The sequence below is a fragment of the Musca autumnalis genome, unplaced genomic scaffold (assembly GCF_047663935.1).
Source record: "Musca autumnalis isolate F117 unplaced genomic scaffold, ASM4766393v1 scaffold_1, whole genome shotgun sequence".
Lineage (NCBI taxonomy): Eukaryota > Metazoa > Arthropoda > Insecta > Diptera > Muscidae > Musca > Musca autumnalis.
Window position 1 is genome coordinate 61,250,854 of NW_027411644.1, and position 22,134 is coordinate 61,272,987.

At 35.4% G+C, this 22,134-nt stretch overlaps 1 protein-coding gene across 6 annotated transcripts; it reads left to right on the forward strand.

The window, feature by feature from the left end:
• The first annotated feature begins 987 nt into the window (after positions 1-987).
• wkd (TBC1 domain family member whacked) lies at positions 988-18,396 on the forward strand. 6 transcript variants are annotated; one of them, XM_073976877.1, is made up of 6 exons: positions 1,014-1,103; positions 2,412-2,649; positions 2,780-2,911; positions 12,627-12,839; positions 12,916-13,280; positions 14,813-18,396. In XM_073976877.1, the coding sequence occupies exons 4-6, from the start codon at positions 12,633-12,635 to the stop codon at positions 15,702-15,704; spliced, it is 1,464 nt and encodes a 487-aa protein (XP_073832978.1). In that variant the 5' UTR covers positions 1,014-1,103; positions 2,412-2,649; positions 2,780-2,911; positions 12,627-12,632; the 3' UTR covers positions 15,705-18,396. The 6 variants fall into 6 exon arrangements, with proteins under 6 accessions (XP_073832948.1, XP_073832978.1, XP_073832958.1 ...); XM_073976857.1 differs by having other exon boundaries at positions 1,017-1,519; positions 2,439-2,649; XM_073976885.1 differs by having other exon boundaries at positions 1,017-1,046; positions 2,436-2,649.
• Positions 18,397-22,134: the final 3,738 nt, after the last annotated feature.

The window sequence follows — 22,134 nt, forward strand, 5'->3', positions numbered from 1 at the left end:
AACTAATATTCGGGCGTTTTTCATTCGCACACATTCTTCTTTCGACATACAGAAACTGGCAGTTACTTTTCATAAAAATGTGTACGTGTGACTACGGTCATATTTTCTCTCATCCGAAAAACCACGTAGTTTCTATTCATTTGAATTGATTTTAAGCGGGGTACACACGATCAGTTTTGACTGTCGATTTTTCGGAAATATCAATAAATGTCAAAAATATTTTGTGGTTGCCTGATGACTGACAAAAATGAACGGACACACTGGCAAGCAACCGATTATTTGAGCAAAACTGACATTCAAAACTTATCGTGTGCACCCCACTTTAGGTTGAAGATTTTTAATCTGCTAATATCGGTAGGCAAAACTTTCTATCGATATTTAATTTTATAAAATATAATCGATACAATCAATGTGCCATCGATTTTTTGCCAGCTCTACAATAAAGGCCCCCTCCTCTGTAGAGCTGGCAAAAAATCGATGGAACTATCGATAATATCGATTGTTATTTAAAAATTCAATATCGATAGATAGTTTTGCCTATCGATATTATCGGAATAAAAACCCCTAACCTGAAATCCATTGAAATAAATAGAAATTTCGCTACTTTTCGGTTTTGTGTGTGTAAGAAAGTAAGTCCGTAGTCACACGTACTAAGTTTTCGGTAAAATAAAATGTATTTTTTTACATTTTTTATAAAATAAAAGCATTTGTTTATTCTCCTTTACATTTCTGTGAACTACTTTTGCATAATTTCAAGAAAATCATTGACATTTCCGCCATTTTTATCTCAAAATTAATGGTGACGACAACTTAACGATAATATCGATAGCAATCGATATTTTAAAACATTATATCGAAAATATCTAATGTTGGGAATATCGATGGTTTGCCAGCTCTACTCCTCTGTGTATTGTGCTATCATTTCTTTGTTATTAGCTGCCGGCTAACATTCCTTGGTGATTAGCAGCCTCCCGAGCTCTCATTTTCCATTGATTACCACCTCTCTCAAGTGTCAAAAATTATTTCTACGTCGTTTCGTTTCATTCGTACGTTCGTTTGTATTTTGCGAAAAAAAATAAATTAGAAAAATTAACAAGTAAAATGTAACAAAAAATAATAAAACGCATACAAGCAAAATCGAAATTGCAAAATATTTAAAAAACAAGTGTTGCTTTGAGAAATTTAAAGGAAATAAAACGAAAATATCTTTCAAAGAAAACAAAAAAGAATCCAATTAGAAAGTGTCGTCGTCCAGCCAGAGGTGGAAGCGAGTCGATGTTCGGTCGGCGGCGCGCCGCCGCTTCTCTTTTTTTAAGGTTTCAGCCCGCCGCCGATTACATCGGCTCAAATCGGCTAAAAATCGCCGCCGTCAACTCGATTGCAGATGGCGCGCGCCAATATTTTTTTATCGTTGTAGTCGATTTTGCCCATAGATTTTAGTTGCTTATCTGATTTAGCCGAAACTTTGCATATCGTAAATTTTTTCACAAACGTACATCAAGTTCCAAGAATTTACAAGGTACCTAATTCACAAAAGTTCAACATTTTTGTTCAAGTCCAGTCTAAGGGCTGTACGAGGATCGTTTAATATTTTTAGCGAGATTACTTCTTGTGGTCTACAGCGATATAACGTTCTTAGTTACTAAGTCCATGTCTACTGGCATAAAAGTTCTAAAAAATTCACGGTGACCACCTAAAGTGCCTGACGGACATAGCTATGGAAAGGAGTGTTTGCGACATTGGTCCAACCTTTGCGCATCGGGAGCAATTTGAATGTAGTGGCCGGATTTACATATTTTTGACTGAAAGTTTACAAAAATTTAATTTGATCGGGGATTTGAGACTTTCTCCTATGGACAGATGGAAAATAATTTCTGAGTCCGGCTACATTTATAGTATACCGCGCATCGTATTATTTCTTTCGCACTTAAATCAAGTGCGAATTTGCACTATATCGATGCAACTATTACTACTTCTACTCAAAATTTTCAAAGCTGTGCGGTTTAGTGACATGTCTAGGATACAACGGGTCCTTGTCGTTTGTATTACGACAGTATAGTTTTACTTACTGAAGTTAAGTTGTAAAAACTCTATAGCCACCTTAAATGATGTCGATTTAGGCCTAACTTACATACATATGTATGTCAAATTCGAAGATGGTCTATATCGGTCCACCTCATCCTGTATCTCCCATACAAAAGTTCAAACATTTAGGCATAAGAAGAATTTAGGGAGTTCCATGATATTGGATACCAACGTATCCGCAATTCTTCCAAAATCTAAAATGATCACATTACTCCTGAAAGAAGATCTGTCATTGCTTCGAATGGACTTCGAGAACATCGAAATCTATCTGAAAAATTGAAAATTTTACTACTTTAAACAATTTTTTCTTTATAAATTTATAATAGTTACAAACTGATTACATGTTTTAGTAGAACAACAAAAACATCAAGACTATTTCCTCCCCACGATCTCTCAAAAAAAAACTTTTCTTTACGGCAATTTGTGTACTACAAAATATGGCAAAATAAGCCGCCAGTCGGTAAACTAATCGGCGCGCCGCCGCCGATTGTCTGTCAAATGTACTGAGCGAGCGAGTCGAAAAACTGGGTCGGCTTCGTTGTCTGCGTCCAGCCCTAATAAAAGGTGGTGTGTGTGAGAGAGTGGTGTTTTGTATGATGATGATGATAAATGCAATAATAATAACACAACAACAACAACAATATAAAAAATTAAAATAAATTTTTATTTATTTATGTATTAAAAAAATAAATAGTGGCAGAGAGGTTGACAAACCACAAGAAAGTTTTCTTAAACAAATAATTAATGGAGGCAGTTATTTATTTGCTGGCATAAATTGCTTAATATTTTTTGGGGCTAAATTAAACACTATAATTTCGCACAAAAGGTAAGTTTTGTAAATTAAAAAAAAATATATAAATACTTGTCATCATTTCTCTTTTTGTAGCAAACATCAAAAACAAGATAAATTACAATAATTGTTATTTGATGTGGGTTCCGCTAATGATGCTCCTCTTTCTCTCTCTTTGCACTTCCTCTTTCTCCCCTAATGGATGGGGGGTCTGTCAACTATTGTGAACTCCAAAACAACAAAACCATTGACCGACCCATTCATTTATTTTTTCCTCTAAACAATATACCATTAACAAAAGCAAAATAACACCACCAACAACAACAATGCAAATGTTGCTCCCCCACACACATCCAAAAAAGAGCAACACCTTCTTAAGGTTGGTTTGTTGTTATTGTGTGCTGCTGCTGGTGGTATAGGTTTTCGTTGTTGTTCCTTGTATTTTATGTCGATCGTAGTTCGATCGATGTGGGTTTTTTGTTTTATATTTTTTATTTCGTATTAAATGTGTGTGCGGTGTGCCATTAATATGAAATTAAGGTTTACGATAGTGAACTTTTTCTTGTATTTTCTTCAAGTGCCAGTAATGTGATGCACCTTGCATGAAAAATGAAACCCAACACTTGATGATGATACAAAATCCAAATGTTTTGCATACCAACAAAATACAAAAAAAAAAAAAAAATAAATGTATAAACCTGATTTTCTGGAATATTTGTAGAGTATTTTGAAAACAAAATCACTTTCATTTCAAAATTGTGTTGGAAGGAGTATGGAGGGGGGTACATTTTTAAAATACCTTTTTTATAATGGATCTAAAAGTAGGGACCTGGATATCAGATGATTACCTTTTGCGCTATGTGGAATGTTGTCTTATCTTACCAGATAATATGATAATGAAACTATTCTCTCCAACATTTCTTTTCTAGTTTCTTCTTGAATGTCTAATTATTGCTCCAAGGCGCATTGTAGAAAAAACAAAACATCAAAAGAATGCTCCATTTTTGGCGCTATTTCTTGCCATACATTCTGAGTCTATTATTAATGATGTCTGTCTAAGCATTAGAAGCTACTTGCCGGGTCAAACGTTTAATGACCCCTAATGTTGCAACATAAAAGTAGTCATTAACATTTGTCTGCCTCTGTAACAATGAGATTAAACAAGGTTATAGGTATTGCATTTGGCAGTAAGAAAAAAGGAGAGGGAGGGAGGAAGTTTAAAAGGAATTTGGAAGTGTTTCCTATTATATGTGTATCCGTTATTATCTTTAACTGACATCGACATTGTAATCAGAGATGGTCTGTATGACGATATTTTAGGTTTTCGACTGTAAGAAAGTTGTAAATGTCGAAAACGTCATATACCCGTAGAAAACGTATAAAAAGTAGTAAATGTCATAAACCTCAACAAATGTATGTTACCATCATATTTTTCACTTAATATTAATTCTGCAAGCCTGTCTTTGTTATTGAAGAGGGTCCGTACCCTTTTTGAAAATAACAGCATATTTTTATTAATATTTAAATTTTTAAAATAACTGAAAAATTTGAACAATAAATTGGATTACGCACTTAGTACGCCATCTACAATATATTCCGAACACTACCACTACTTTACGTAGATTCACAGAATTTGCGGATGAAGTAACAAACAAACATATGTATAATCCCCATATAATATAAAAAATATATATAAGATGTACATTTTCGAGTGAAATCTTTTTATGCCAGTTTTGTAATAAAATAGGATCTCAAAAATAATAATAAAATGAGTTTTATTATTATGCAAAAACATCGATTTTTAGGATATAAAATGCGTTTGTTTATTCTGTCAAAAACCTTGTTTGTTTGGCTAGGTTTACGACGTTTCCGACGTATGTAATATACGTCAGAAATGTATGTCATATACGTCATCATTGTAGACAGACCATCTCTGATTGTAATTCTTATAGAATTCTAATTAGAATTGGATTTACTGATCAAGATGATCAAGAATACAATCCAGTAAGAAAAGTGATAAGTCAATAGAAGACCTCTTGAGGTCTTCTTTAGTTGAAAGAAGACCTCCATAGTCGACGGAAGACCCTTTGGGGCCTTTCTTGCCTCTAGAGGTCTTCGATCATCAACAGAAGACTTCTTGAGGTCTTCTATAGTCGACAGAAAACGTTTTTGAGGTCTTCTATAGTCGACAAAAGACCTTTTTGAGGTCTTCTTTGGTCGACAGAAGACATATTGAGGTCTTTTTTAGTCGACAGAAGACCTCTATAGTCGACGGAAGACCCTTTGGGGTCTTCTATAGTCGATAGAAGGTCTCTAGAGGTATTCGATCGTCGACAGAAGACCTCTTGAGGTCTCCTATAGTCTACAGAATACCTCTTGAGGTCTTCTATAGTCGACAGAAGACCTATTGAGATCTTCTTTAGTCGGCAGAAGACCTCTTGAGGTCTCCTCTAGTCTACAGAAGACCTCTTAAAGTCTTGTATAGTCGACAGGAGACCTTTTTGAGGTCTTCTATAGCCGACAGAAGACCATTTGAGGTCTTCTATAGTCGACAGAAGACCTTTTGGGGCCTTTTATAGTCTACAGAAGACCTCTTAAAGTCTTGTATAGTCGACAGGAGACCTTTTTGAGGTCTTCTATAGTCGACAGACCATTTGGGGCCTTCTATAGACGACAGAAAACGTTTTTGAGGTCTTCCATAGTCGACAGAAGACCTATTGAGATCCTCTTTAGTCGACAGAAGACCTACCTGTAGACTACAGAAGACCTCTTGAGGTCTTGTATAGTCGCCAGAAGACCTTTTTGAGGTCTTCTATAGTCGACAGAAGACAATTTGGGGCCTTCTATAGACGACGGAAGACCTCTTGAGGTCTTCTGTAGTCGACAGAAGACCTTTTTGAGGTCTTCTATAGTCGACCGAAGACCATTTGGGGCCTTCTATAGTCTACAGAAGACCTCTGGAGGTCTTCTATAGTCGACAGGAGACCTTTTTGAGGTATTCTATAGTCAAAAGAAGACAATTTGAGGCCTCCTACAGTCCATAGAAGACCTCTTGAGGTCTTGTATAGTCTACAGAAGACCTCTGGAGGTCTTCTATAGTCGACAGGAGACCTTTTTGAGGTCTTCTATAGTCGACAGAAGACCATTTGGGGCCTTCTATAGTCTACAGAAGACCTCTTGATGTCTTCTATAGTCTACAGAAGACATTTTGGGGTCTTCTATAGTCGACAGAAAACGTTTTTAAGGTCTTCTATAGTCGACAGAAGACCTTTTGGGGCCTTCTGTAAACGACGAAAGACCTTTTGGGGTCTTCTATAGTCGACAGAAGACCTTTTTGAGGTCTTCTATAGTCGACAGAAGAGGTTTTGGGGTCTTCTATAGTCTACAGAAGACGTCTTGAAGAAGACAATTTGGGACCTTCTATAGACGACAGAAGACCTATTGAGGTCTTCTTTAGTCAACAGAAGACCTATTGAGGTCTTCTATAGTCGACAGAAGACCATTTGGGGCCTTTTATAGACGTCGGAAGACCTCTTTAGATCTTCTGTAGTCGACGTTTTTAAGGTCTTCTATAGTCGACAGAAGACCTTTTGGGGCCTTCTGTAAACGACGGAAGACCTTTTGGGGTCTTCTATAGACGACAGAAGACCTATTGAGGTCTTCTTTAGTCGGCAGAAGACATCTTGAGGTCTCCTATAGTCTACAGAAGACCTCTTGAGGTCTTGTATGGTCGACAGGAGACCTTTTTGAGGTCTTCTATAGTCGACAGAAGACCATTTGGGGCCTTCTATAGACGACGGAAGACCTTTTGAGGCCTTCTATAGTCGACAGAAGACCATTTTGAGGTCTTCTATAGTCGACAGAAGACTTTTGGGATCTTCTATAGTCTTCAGATGACCTTTTGGGGCCTTCTATAGACGACGGAAGACCTATTGAGGTCTTCTGTAGTCGACAGAAGACCATTTTGAGGTCTTCTATAGTGACAGAAGACTTTTGGGATCTTCTATTCGACAGAAGACAATTTGGGGCCTTCAATAGACGGCAGAAGACCTATTGAGGTCTTCTTTAGACGACAGAAGACCTCTACAGCCGACAGAAGACCCTTTGGGGTCGACAGGAGACCTTTTTGAGGTCTTCTATAGTCGACAGAGGACCATTTGAGGTCTTCTATAGTCGACAGAAGACCTTTTGGGGCCTTCTATAGTCTACAGAAGACCTCTTAAAGTCTTGTATAGTCGACAGGAGACCTTTTTGAGGTCTTCTATAGTCGACAGAAGACCATTTGGGGCCTTCTATAGACGACAGAAAACGTTTTTGAGGTCTTCTATAGTCGACAGAAGACCTATTGAGATCTTCTTTAGTCGACAGAAGACCTATTGAGGTCTTCTTTAGTAGGCAGAAGACCTCTTTAGGTCTCCTGTAGTCTACAAAAGACCTCTTGAGGTCTTCTATAGTCGCCAGAAGACCTTTTTGAGGTCTTCTATAGTCGACAGAAGACCATTTGGGGCCTTCTATAGTCTACAGAACACCTCTGGAGGTCTTCTATAGTCGACAGGAGACCTTTTTGAGGTCTTCTATAGTTGAAAGAAGACCATTTGAGGCCTTCTACAGTCCATAGAAGACCTCTTGAGGTCTTGTATAGTCGCCAGAAGACCTTTTTGAGGTCTTCTATAGTCGACAGAAGACCATTTGGGGCCTTCTATAGTCTACAGAAGACCTCTTGAGGTCTTCTATAGTCTACAGAAGACATCTTGAGGTCTTCTATAGGCGACAGAAGACCTTCTGAGGTCTTCTTTAGTCGACAGAAAACCTTTTGGGGCCTTCTGTAAACGACGAAAGACCTTTTGGGGTCTTCTATAGTCGACAGAAGACCTTTTTGAGGTCTTCTATAGTCGACAGAAGACCTTTTGGGGTCTTCTATAGTCTACAGAAGACGTCTTGAAGAAGACAATTTGGGACCTTCTATAGACGACAGAAGACCTATTGAGGTCTTCTTTAGTCAACAGAAGACCTATTGAGGTCTTCTATAGTCGACAGAAGACCATTTGGACCATTTGGGGCCTTTTATAGACGACGGAAGACCTCATTAGATCTTCTGTAGTCGACAGAAAACGTTTTTAAGGTCTTCTATAGTCGACAGAAGACCTTTTGGGGCCTTCTGTAAACGACGGAAGACCTTTTGGGGTCTTCTATAGACGACAGAAGACCTATTGAGGTCTTCTTTAGTCGACAGAAGACCATTGAGGTCTTCTTTAGTCGGCAGAAGACATCTTGAGGTCTCCTATAGTCTACAGAAGACCTCTTGAGGTCTTGTATGGTCGACAGGAGACCTTTTTGAGGTCTTCTATAGTCGACAGAAGACCATTTGGGGTCTTTTATAGTCGACAGAAGACCATTTTGAGGTCTTCTATAGTCGACAGAAGACTTTTGGGATCTTCTATAGTCTTCAGATGACCTTTTGGGGCCTTCTATAGACGACGGAAGACCTATTGAGGTCTGCTGTAGTCGACAGAAGACCATTTTGAGGTCTTCTATAGTGACAGAAGACCTTTTGGGATCTTCTATTCGACAGAAGACAATTTGGGGCCTTCAATAGACGGCAGAAGACCTATTGAGGTCTTCTTTAGTCGACAGAAGACCTATTGAGGTCTTCTTTAGTCGACAGAAGACCTCTACAGCCGACAGAAGACCCTTTGGGGTCTTCTATAGTCGACAGAAGGCCCCTAAAGGTCTTCGATCATCGACAGAAGACCTCTTGAGGTCTCCTATAGTCTACAGAAGACCTCTTGAGGTTTTCTATAGTCGACAGAAGACCTTTTGAGGTCTCCTATAGTCTACAGAAGACCTCCTGAGGTCTTATATAGTCGACAGAAAACGTTTTTGAGGTCTTCTATAGTCGACAGAAGACCTTTTGGGGCCTTCTATAAACGACGGAAGACCTTTTGGGGTCTTCTACAGTCGACAGAAGACCTTTTGGGGTCTTCTATAGTCGACAGAAGACCTTTTGGGGCCTTCTATAGACGACAGAAGACCTCTATAGCCGACAGAAGACCCTTTGGGGCCTTCTTTTGTCGACAGAAGGCCTCTAGAGTTTTTCAATCATCGACAGAAGACCTCTTGAGGTCTCCTATAGTCTACAGAAGACCTCTTGAGGTACTATTTAGGTCTTCTTTAGTCGACAGAAGACTTATTGAGGTCTTCTTTAGTCGACAGAAGACCCTTTAGGGTCCTCTATTGTCGATAGAAGGCCTCTAGAGGTCTTCGATCGTCGACAGAAGACCTCTTGAGGTCTTCGATCGTCGACAGAAGACCTCTTGAGGTCTCCTATAGTCTACAGAAGACCTCTTGAGGTACTATTTAGGTCTTCTTTAGTCGACAAAAGACTTATTGAGGTCTTGTTTAGTCGACAGAAGACCTCTATAGTCGACAGAAGACCCTTTGGGGTCCTCTATTGTCGATAGAGGTCTTAGAAGACCTTTTGAGGTCTCCTATAGTCTACAGAAGACCTCTTGAGGTCTTCTATAGTCAACAAAAGTCCTCTCGAGTCTCGACAAATGATCTCTTGACCTCTTAGGGTCTTCTACAGTCAACAGAAGACCTCTCCAAGACCTTTTAAGGTCCAATCGACTATAAAAACGTCTTTGAAATCACATATCCCGCTGATCAATCCAGGAGTAATTGCAATATGTGGCGTCTCAGTTTGTTTAAAATAAATCTTAAAGATGCATTCCATAAACGGTGAACATAACAGAAATGCACTTTTTATTGAATATTCAATAAACAACAACAATAGTAATCAATCATATAAACATCGCCGCCCTTCCCCTCCTCCTTTTTGAAATATTTATAAACAAGACCATATCAATGTGGTAACATGTGTTGCAGAACCGAATTCTGTCAAATTCATAGAAAGGCAAATAAACAAAACAAAAAAAGCACACAACAAGTGCCAGAATATGAAACGACGAAAAATAAATAAGTGAAAGAAACGAAGAAGGAAGGTAAAAAGATGAAACAAAAGCCAAAAACAACAAATTTGTACTTCAATTAGAACTGATGAATAATTTGTGCGGTCATCAGTGTTTTGTTGTTCCATAACACTGAGGATGTTTGCCATATTACTACTGCTGCTTCACTGTTGTTGTTGTAAGACAATTTAACCATAAAAAACACAATGTTTTATGTGTGTCAGACAAGTACACATCATTCGTCCATACACTCGTACATCATCTTCATATGTTAATTTTTTTTGACATGATTGAAATATTTTGTTGTAGTCACTTTTAGAGAAGAAATGAATAGATAGATGTGCTATGGAAGGGGGAAATAGAAAAGAAGAATATCCCAAATGTTCTAAATATGATATGTAATTGAAAATATTTTACGCTATTAAGGGTTTAGTCTAGATGAATTTTAGTCTGTCGGGAATTATATTCAGCCATGCTGAATACAAATTTCCAAAGGAAAATTTGAATTCATCCCGGCTGAATGAAAAATTTCCTATGGAAATTTATATTCAGCCAGGCTGAATGAAAAATTTCCTATGGAAATTTATATTCAGCCAGGCTGAATGAAAAATTCCCTATGGAAATTTATATTCAGCCAGGCTGAATGAAAAATTCCCTATGGAAATTTATATTCAGCCAGGCTGAATGAAAAATTCCCTATGGAAATTTATATTCAGCCAGGATGAATGAAAAATTTCCTATGGAAATTGATATTCAGCCAGGCTGAATGAAAAATTTCCTATGGATATTGATATTCAGCCATGCTGAATGCAAATTCTCATATGGAAATTTGTATTCATCCCGGCTGAATGCAAATTTTCCTATGGAAATTTGTATTCATCCCGGCTGATTGAACATTTTCCTTCAAAAATGTATATTCAGCCACGCTGAATAAAGATTTTCCCATGGAAATTGCCATTCTCTAACCCATTTTCAAAACTTCTTTTAATTAGTGTTAATTTTAAAATGTTATCACCACCGTAGAGATAAGATTAGTCAGTACTTTTGAGAATTCTTCAATATCATTGCTAAGCCGGTTAAGGTCACCGCCACAAAAATATTAGATAAAATTAGTCTATAAATGTTATTACCCCACAACATACTGATTACAAGTGAATTGCCACACTAAAGAGGCCCAAAATTAATTGAAATTTGTATGCAAATGACATTATTACGTTGTTTGTTCCCAAACCAACAACAATGTTGGGTGATGCACCTTATTTGGCTATATGTGTGTCTGTGTGTTGTTATTATTGGCACATTATTTGTTTATATTGAAAAATCAAAGTCATTAGCACCGTAATTGGGGGTGGATCATTTGAATAGATGTATTTGTACACATATACCAACACTTGATGAACACTGGTTGGTGGCCAAAGAGAGGGGTATATTTTTATTTGGCAGAATTTCCACAATTTTAAAATATTGTTGCTTGGTTTTTTTGAAGATTTATAAAACACAGATTTATAAAACACAATCTTATCTTAGATATGAACACGAGAATTTATAATAGGCTCTTCATTCCTCTTCGCCATAATCGAAAAGATTCCCTTCTTACTCGACAATAGTGTTTTCGCTCAGTTACGTTGTGCCGTCATATTCTTGGCAAAATGAATCATCATCAGGTAAAAATTGTTTATACCAAGGTTTGCGTATAATAGATATGACATACCTTATATTGGCGTCTTCATTTTGCTCTAGTGTAAATATCAAATTGTCAATGATAACAACATAAGGGAGGAACATAAAATCATGGCAGGGTACGTAATATTGCACAAAACCTGGCTGAATACAAACTTCCAAAGGAAAATTTTCATTCAGCCTGGCTGAATACAAATTTCCAAAGGAAATTTTTCATTTAGCCTAGCTGAATACCAATTTCCAAAGGAAATTTTTCATTCAGCCTGGCTGAATATAAATTTCCTATGGAAATTTTTCATTCAGCCTGGCTGAATATAAATTTCCATAGGAAATTTTTCATTCAGCCTGGCTGAATATAAATTTCCATAGGAAATTTTTCATTCAGCCTGGCTGAATATAAATTTCCATAGGAAATTTTTCATTCAGCCTGGCTGAATATAAATTTCCATAGGAAATTTTTCATTCAGCCTGGCTGAATATAAATTTCCATAGGAAATTTTTCATTCAGCCTGGCTGAATATAAATTTCCATAGGAAATTTTTCATTCAGCCTGGCTGAATATAAATTTCCATAGGAAATTTTTCATTCAGCCTGGCTGAATATAAATTTCCATAGGATAAATTTCCATAAATTTCCATAAATTTCCTAGCTGAATACCAATTTCCATAGGAAATTTTTCATTCAGCCTGCCTGGCTGAATATAAATTTCCATAGGAAATTTTTCATTCAGCCTAGCTGAATACCAATTTCCATAGGAAATTTTTCATTCAGCCTGGCTGAATATAAATTTCCAATTGAAATTTTTTCTATTAGCCTAGCTGAATACCAATTTCCATAGGACATTTTTCATTCGGCCTTGCTGAATATAAATTTTTTCATTCAGTTTGCCTGAAAGGAATTGGATTTAGCTAAATGACCATTTAAGTTAAAACCCCATAATGAGAATCATTTCAGAAATGGTTTTATTATCTTCTATTAACACAAATTATCACTTTTGTTGTTTATTTATATTTTAATAATATATTTATATATTTAGTTAATTCACACATTTATGCAAGAAGCGATTTTCAATTGACAAATTTCCTTCCCTTTCTCTTCAATAGATTGCCATGGCCACATCACCACGTTCTGCCGATACAATATCTTTATGTTCCACAGTATCGAGTTGTCCGGATCGCAATGGTTTCTATGGTGGATTTCAACGCACAGATAAGCCCAAAGAGCCTCTATCAAAAGCACAAATTATAGCACGAGAAAAGAAATGGTTATACATGTTGGATAATTGGTCTTTGTATATGTCCAAAAATTACAAAAAGGTATAACCAAATGTTTTTTCTCTCCCTTACCTTCCGTCATGAAATCTAATTCCTATCTATCTCTCACTCTTTGCAGATACGAGATCGTTGCCGCAAAGGTATACCCAAATCAATACGTCCCCGAGCATGGTTCTTTTTATCCGGTGCCTATTTATTGAAAAAGAAAAATCCCAATTTATATGCTGAACTATTGGAAAAGCCGGGAAATCCTCATGTCATCGAAGAAATCAAAAAAGATAAACATCGACAATTTCCTTTCCATGAAATGTTTTTGGATGAAGATAAAGTTGGTCAAATTGAATTGTTTAATGTGCTAAAAGCCTATTCCATTTATAATCCAAAAGTGGGTTTTTGTCAAGCCCAAGCACCAATAGCAGCTTTTCTCTTAATGCACTTGCCGGCGGAGGATGCATTTTGGGTTTTTGTCAGCGTGTGTGATGTGTAAGTATGGATACTTCAATCCTTAAGATAAGGGTTTCCATAGGAAAACATTCATTCAGCTTAGCTGAGTAAGGTTTTCCATAGGAAAACTTTCATTCAGCTTAGCTGAGTAAGGTTTTCCATAGGAAAACTTTCATTCAGCTTAGCATAATAAGGTTTTCCATAGGAAAACTTTCATCCAGCTTAGCCGAATAAGGTTTTCCATAGGAAAACTTTCATTCAGCATAGCTGAATAAGATTTTCCATAGGAAAACTTTCATTCAGCTTAGCTGAATAAGGTTTTCCATAGGAAAACTTTCATTCAACTTAGCTGAATAAGGTTTTCCATAGGGAAACTTTCATTCAGCTTAGCTGAATAAGGTTTACCATAGGAAAACTTTCATTCAGTGTAGCTGAATAAGGTTTTCCATCGGAAAACTTTCATTCAGCTTAGCTGTATAAGGTTTTCCACAGGAAAACTTTCATTCAGCTTAGCTGAATAAGGTTTTCCATGGGAAAACTTTCATTCAGCTTAGCTGAATAAGGTTTTCCATGGGAAAAATTTCATTCAGCTTAGCTATATAAGGTTTTCCATGGGAAAACTTTCATTCAGCTTAGCTGAATAAGGTTTTCCATGGGAAAACTTTCATTCAGCATAGCTGAATAACGTTTTCCATAGAAAAACTTTCATTCAGCTTAGCTCAGTAAGGTTTTATATAGGAAAACTTTAATTCAGCTTAGCTGAATAAGGTTTTCCATAGGAAAACTTTAATTCAGCTCCATAGGAAAACTTTCATTCAGCTTGGCTGAATAAGGTTTTCCATAGGAAAACATTCATTCAGCTTGGCTCAATAAGGTTTTCCATAGGAAAACTTCCATTCAGCTTAACTGAATAAGGTTTTCCATAAGAAAACTTTCATTCAGCTTAGCTGAATAAGGTTTTCCATAGGAAAACTGTCATTCAGCTTGGCTGAATAAGGTTTTCCATGGGAAACTTTCATTCAGCTTGGCTGAATAAGGTTTTCCATAAGAAAACTTTCATTCAGCTTGGCTGAATAAGGTTTTCCATAAGAAAACTTTCATTCAGCTTAGCTGAATAAGGTTTTCCATAGGAAAACTTTTATTCAGCTTAGCTGAATAAGGTTTTCCATAGAAAAACTTTTATTCAGTGTAGCTGAATAAGGTTTTCCATCGGAAAACTTTCATTCAGCTTAGCTGGATAAGGTTTTCCCATAGGAAAACTTTTATTCAGCTTAGCTGAATAAGGTTTTCCATAGGAAAACTTTTATTCAGCTTAGCTGAATAAGGTTTTCCATAGAAAAACTTTCATTCAGTGTAGCTGAATAAGGTTTTCCATCGGAAAACTTTCATTCAGCTTAGCTGGATAAGGTTTTCCCATAGGAAAACTTTCATTCAACTTAGCTGAATAAGGTTTACCATAGGAAAACTTTCATTCAGCTTAGCTGAATAAGGTTTTTCATAGGAAAATTTTCATTCTCCACCCAAAAAATTAACCCTACTAATCTCCTCTCTCGTGATTATTTTCTTTACAGCTACTTGGAAGATTACTTTATAACCGGCCTGGAGGTACTACAAAATGATGCTGGTATCTTAGAAGGCCTTCTAAAGAAAACCTGTCCGCCCGTTTATCGTCATCTACAAAAGCATCGTGTTGAACCGTTGCTTTATATGACCGATTGGTTTTTGTGTGCCATGACGAGAACACTACCCTGGGAAACACTGCTGCGAGTTTGGGATTGTTTTCTGGCCGAGGGAATACGTGTCATATTTAAAGTAGCTTTGGTGATATTAGGTGCTTCTCTCAATAGCCATAAGGTGCGCAAGCAATGTAATGGCCTCTGTGAAACTCTAGAAGTACTAAGAAGTCCGCCCGATAATGTCTTAGATGAAGATTTCATCATCAATCATATGCAACGTTTAAATTTGCGTGTTGAAGATTTTCAGATTGAGCATACACGACAAAAAGCGCGACGTGCAAAACAGAAAGCTTTGCAAGAAGCACAACAAGCGGCTGCAGCACCAAGATCGGCGACTTCGGCATCAACGTCTTCCACACCAATGACAACAATAATGCCTTCACACACACAAATTGCGACCCCCATAATGTCAAGAAGTGCATCAAATTCACAAAATAACACATTTACACGCAGTCGCACCACTAGTCCCACAAATATAACAAGTGGAAGCGTTACTGTGGTAAATATTGGAGGGGATGATCATAGTATTAGTAGTAGTACAGCAGCGGCGGCTACAGCTGAATATAGTAATGGTGGAGCAATTGGTGGAGCCAATGTTTTTGTTGCAACTACAACAAAATATGAAGGAGCAGTTGTTGTTGGAGCCAATGGCAATAATAGTAACAATACAACAACAACAAATGGCAATGGTAGTGTTAGTGTTACTACTAATAATTATCATACATAATTTTAAGTTACAATTACAACAAAAAAAAACATAAAAACGCTGAGCGTTTAAAAACCAATCGTAACAGACATACATACATATACACACCAATACATATACAAATTGTGAAATAATTTTTCTTTTAAACGGAATTTATAAATTTCCCAAAATTATTTGCAATTGTTTTTCCACTTTTTATTATCTCTTTTTTGTTTTTGTTGTAAAAAATGATTTCAAAATAATACCTAGCTACTTGTAATTAACTTTATTCCCTTAAATTGTTAAAAAAAATATTTATATATTTTATTTGTATTATAAATAATATTTATTATATACATATTTTCCTTTTTTCAGTCGAAGAAAATGGCCCGACTATTTTCTTTGTTCGTATGGAATTTTTTTTAAATTCTTTAAATAACACCGATCAAGATTTTGTAGAATATGGAATGGAAGCACTTGTGTCACTTGCAGTTTTCTATTCGAAGTACTTATTGGAAACTTAAGTGGCTAGCTACTTCGCCCTCTATTAAAATTCTTAACGGCAACAGCTTGTAACCCTGATGGCATTTCGTCTTAATTTCTTTGATGTTATTGTAGGGACAAGCGTGGAGGACATAAGCTTAAAACACCTTTTTCCGGAATCATCGCTCTGGTACCTCTAGAATAAATAGCCGAGACTGGTATAGACTAGGAGAATAAATGTGTAAAACACATCAACCCTGAAAAGCATTATCTAGGACCTCCAAATGATAAACTTGGCTTCAAACCCAAACCAAAAAAATGATATTTTGTGAATGGCTATATCTCGTAAACCAATTGGAATTTTGTTTTTCCGTCTTCACCTTAATTGTAGCTATAGACTAGTAGAACAAATGTGTAATACACTCCAACCCGGAAAAACTGTATCTAGGTCCTCCAAATTATAAAAATGTATTTATGTTTACTTTTTTTCCCAAAACTAAAATTTTTCGATAATATGGCATTTTGTTTGAGGCTATATTTCTGAAATCATTTGGAATTTTGGTTTGTTGCTGCTGGGTTAGTTGTTGCTATGGACTAGTGGAATAAATTTATAAAACAAACCAACTTGGTAAAATGTCTTCTAGTGGCTTGGCTTCAAACCCTTCCAATAAATTTAACCAAAAAAGTGATATTTTGTGAATGGCTATATCTCGTAAACCAATTGGAATTTTGCTTTTCCGTCTTCACCTTAATTGTAGCTATAGACTAGTAGAACAAATGTGTAATACAATCCAACCCGGAAAAACTGTATCTAGGTCCTCAAAATTATAAAAATGTATTTATGTTTACTTTTTCCAAAAACTAAAATTTATCGATAATATGGCATTTTGTTTGAGGCTATATTTCTGAAACCATTTGGAATTTTGGTTCATTGTTTCTGGGATAGTTGTTGCTATGGACTAGTGGAATAAATTTCTAAAACAAACCAACCTGGTAAAATGTCTTCTTGTGCCCAAAAATTACTATAATACTGGGCTCTTATTTTTTATGAATTAAACTATTTTTTCGACAAAATAGAATTTTTTTGGGTCTATATCTCGGCAACTATTTGAATTTCACTTTTCCCTTCTTCTGCATAATTGTTGGTATGGACTTGGAGAACAAATCTGTAGAACATACCATTCCGGAAAAACGCGATCAAGGGCCTCCAAATCATAAAAATGTCTTTATATTTATTTTTTCTCTGAGATTTTCCCAAAATATGGCATTGTGTTTGGGGCTACATCTCTGAAACCAGTGGATATTTTGGCCTACTGTCTTTAGATTGTTTGTAGCTATAGACTAGTGGAAGTAATTTGTAAAAAAACGAAACCGATAAAATGTCATCTAAGAACCTCAGATTACTAAAATATCCGGCTCTTATTTTTTCACGAATTAAACATAGCGATTATGAATCTTCACGTAGGGAGCTACTCACAAGTGAGTTGCAGTTCACTTTCACCTGCTCGAGCTATTACGATTGGGCAGGGAGGAGCACAAAAAGTGAACAAGGGTTGACAAGTCGGAAAATGGAAAATAATGGCGCGACTTGTGAACCCTTGAAATAATAATTTGTGTTACCATACCGTCATTTTTTGCACAAATAACTTTGGGATTATTAAATTCTTATTTTTTACATAAAAAGTAAATAAATTTTCAAATTAATAAACATTTCTAGCAAGAAAAATGTCGGTTATTAAAAATCCACTGTAAAAGAACATGAATATTGGTAAAAGAAAATACAACATTGAAACAACATGGCAACATCTGTAACAGCTGTTCTTTTGTTTTGACAGATATGTGAAAATTGTTTATTTACACTGAAGAATTCGTGAAATTTATTGGAAAATCGTAAAAAAGTGAACAAATGTCGTTTAAAAACGTCATTAAATGGCTACAATAAGTAAATGTTTAATGTTGCATTTTGGGTGATAACAGAAATGGCAAGTTCTGAGGAATACCAAGGAAATGGAGTGGAAGCTGTACCAGCGATGTTAGGACATCACAGGAGATCAATGATTGGTTCAAATGAGGTTCAGCATTTAGCCAATTCCAAGAATTGTAAATACAATTCGTGAAACATCCGATATTTTCTCCAGTATAAGAACCAATTCTATGAATGCTAAGTATAATTCCTAATGCTTTCTTCAACACTTAAACCAATTTAATGAATTTTAAATACAATTTCAATAAATTTCAATTGTAATTCCAATTTTTTTTTGTTCATGGCATATAACAACCGGTACTTAAAATACTATTCCAGGAAATTGCTTGGTGTAGATACCATTCCACTGGGTTATCGACGATGACGTGATTAAGATCTCAAAATGGTTTGGATCTTTTTGGGCAACGGTCTGGACTTATATTCCATCAAAATATTTGATTCTATTCAAGCTTGAGGGCAAGTGATTGGACATGTCATCTTTTTAGCACCAGCACCCATTTTTTCCAAGACTGCGACCCTTAAAGTTCCAAATCGTGTACATTACTCTCTCTAGGAACAACAATCGCAGACATGGGTTGCTCCAGATTGGGTCCTTGTATATTTGTGAACCGCTTTATACAGTATGCACCTTTTTGATCTGTCCATACCTGAAAACGGGGAACGCTTTAGTTACAGTACTTGCTTGGGCGTTACCGTGAGAGCCATCCCAATCACCATCTACACCTTTTTCAAATGTAATTCGAATCATTTTAGTTGTAATTCGTAACATTTCATTTGTAATTCGATTATTCTATTTGTAATTCGTAACATTTTATTTGTAATTCGAGAATTCCAGTTGTAATTCGAATTATTCCATTTGTAATTCGTATTATTCTATTTGTAATTCGAATTATTCCATTTGAAATTCGAATTATTCCATTTGTAGTTCGAATTATTCTATTTGTAATTCGAATTATTTTATTTGTAATTCGAATTGTTTTATTTGTAATTCGAATTATTCCATTTGTAATTCGAATTATTCTATTTGAAATTCTAATTATTCTATTTGTAATTCGAATTATTCCATTTGTAATTCGAATTATTCCATTTGAAATTACAACTAGAATAATTCGAATTACAAATGGAATAATTCGAATTAAAAATAAAACAATTCGAATTACAAATAAAATAATTCGAATTACAAATAGAATAATTCGAATTACAAATAGAATAATGCGAATTTCAAATGGAATAATTCGAATTACAAATGGAATTATTCGAATTTCAAATGGAATAATTCGAATTACAAATGGAATAATTCGAATGACAAATAGAATGATTCAAATTACAAATGGAATAATTCGAATTACAATTGAAATGTTTCGAATTACAACTGGAATTCTCGAATTACAAATAAAATGTTACGAATTACAAATGGAATTCTCGAATTACAACTAAAATGATTCGAATTACATCTGTAAAAGGTGTAGTAGGTTGGCCCGATACACTAGGTCCATCAAGAATGATCTTCACTTTCTAGAGAGGAAAGCCCAACGATACAGGAGAGAACCCCTTGCTCAACAAGCATTTCAAGTAGGTTTGTATAGCTTTCACATAGTCGCAGTTTCTAATGTAAACAAATATAGTGTGAATAAAGTCCACCACAAACCAGAGTAGTTTTTGCTCAACTATACTCGGGATATTGCAGTCGTCTAAATTCTTATAGGGCAAATGTTGATAGCACCATGCATAGCACTCTTCGTCTTTTAAAGGTGCGATGCCAAACCTAGTCATTTAACTTCAGTGGATAGTTACATCCCATTCTTGGAACTAAGTTAGACCCAATTTTGTACCAAATTCTGAAAGAATTCAGAGATTCAGACCGAATTCGTAAAGAACTCTGAAAAAATGTTAGCGGTAAATGTCCTAATATTTGTTTTTGTCGAAAACATATTGCGATTAAAAATATAAAGAAACTCTTATCACAATAAGGTAGAATCTATTCCATTTCCAATATTTCAACCATCTTTGATGGTCATCCTCAGGGATTGGCTTTCAAAAACAAGAACATTTGTTTTATGCAACTATAAACAATATGGTAGAAATTTATAATAACAATGATATTTCTTTCTTTTTATAAGAATAAAAACAAAAAAATTTTAATTCTTAAGTTGACCTCAAGCCAAAATTAAAACCAAAGAAAAAAGCGTCCAAAGGTCAACAATAACCTCAAAACATAAAAAATTTCTAATTATTTTTTGTTGCTTTCAACCTAAAATACAATTAATTATCATTACAGATACAAAATATTCGTATTTTTTAAAATAAATGACCACACTTAAATTTTTTTGTTCAACTCATTTTGATTTCGGTAGTGAGAAATTTCAGCACAAATTTGCCTCTTTTTCTCACTTTTTTTACATTTGTAATAGCTAATTTTTTCACGAACGTGAGTTTTGCTTACCCTCTTGTTGTTTATAATAAGGGAAGAGTGAGAACATAACAGCACTCACGGCGATATGATGTTTATAATAGGGGAGGAGGCGAGAAAGAGAAAACTCACGGTGAGATGCCGTTCATAATTGGGCTGAAAATAATTTATTGAAAATATAAAAATTTATTTAGGTCTATATCTCGACAACTATTTGAAATTAACTTTTCTCTTCTTCTGCACAATTGTAGGTATGGATTTGGAGAACAAATCTGTAGAACATACCATTCCGGAAAAACGTGCTCAAGGGCCTCCAAATCACCAAAATGTCTTTATATTTATTTTTTCCCAAAACTGATTTTTTCCCATAATATGGCATTGTGTTTGGGGCTACATCTCTGAAACCAGTGGGTATTTTGGACTACTGTCTTTAGGTTGTTTGTAGCTATAGACTAGTGGAAGTAATTTGTAAAAAAAACCAAACCGATAAAATGTCATCTAAGACCCTCAGATTACTAAAATATCTGACTCTTATTTTTTCCCCAAATTAAAATAATTTATTGAAAATATAGAAGTTTATTTAGGTCTATATCTCGACAACTATTTGAAATTTACTTTTCTCTTCTTCTGCATAATTGTAGGTATGGATTTGGAGAACAAATCTGTAGAACATACCATTCCGGAAAAACGTGATCAAGGGCCTCCAAATCACCAAAATGTCTTTATATTTATTTTTTCCCCCAAAACTGATTTTTCCATAATATGGCATTTTGCTTGGTGCTATATCTCGTAATCAAAATGGAATTTTGGTTTACTCTTTTTGGCTTAATTGTGGCTGAAGACTAGAGGAACAATTGTTTAAAACTCACCAACCCGATAGGAACTCAACTAGTACCTCCAAATTGCAGAAATGTTCGACATATATAGTTTGTCCATAGCCTTTTTTTTTTGTAAAACATAGCCCTTTTGAAAGGGAAACATCTTGGAAACCATTTGGAATTTTGGTTTTCTGTATTCGACATTATTGTAGCTTGAGACTAGCAGAACAAAAGTGTAAAACACCAGAAACCTTTTCCGCTTCATCTTGTAGCTACAAAATGCAAAAAACGTTAGGTAAATGTTATTTTTCAAGCTTGAAATTTTTTTGTTATTACAATTTTAAAATAATAGCTAAGGACCGGCATAGTTAAAGTGCAAAATAGCTAACCCAGTCCTGTAAGTACTGGGTGTAAAAAGCGAGTTTTTGGTTTCCATTAAGTACTTGGAAAACTGCAAAACGGAACATATTTCCATTCTTTCTTCCTTCTTTGGGTAATTGTTTTCACCTTGGCAAGGCTATGACGATATACAATAGTTACTAACACAACTCCAACTTATTCCTTCTTCTTCTTCTTTTTTTTTTTTTTGGTCAAAACATCCACCCCTTTGCTAACTCCCTCCAAGTGTTTGAAATACGAATTGAAAAATATAACGAAAAGAGAACTATTTTTGTTCTTAACATGGGAAATAAAACGAAACAAATATACAATACATACATTTACAATCAGCACACAGATTTTTATTATTAAAATTATTAGTATTTTTTTAGTATATAC

Coding starts and splice junctions, on each gene's coding strand:
- wkd (XM_073976847.1), top strand. CDS start 12,633: ATGGCCACATCACCACGTTCTGCCGATACAATATCTTTATGTTCCACA. Junction 12,840..12,915: donor TGTCCAAAAATTACAAAAAG/GTATAACCAAAT, acceptor CACTCTTTGCAG/ATACGAGATCGTTGCCGCAA. Junction 13,281..14,812: donor TTTGTCAGCGTGTGTGATGT/GTAAGTATGGAT, acceptor TTTTCTTTACAG/CTACTTGGAAGATTACTTTA.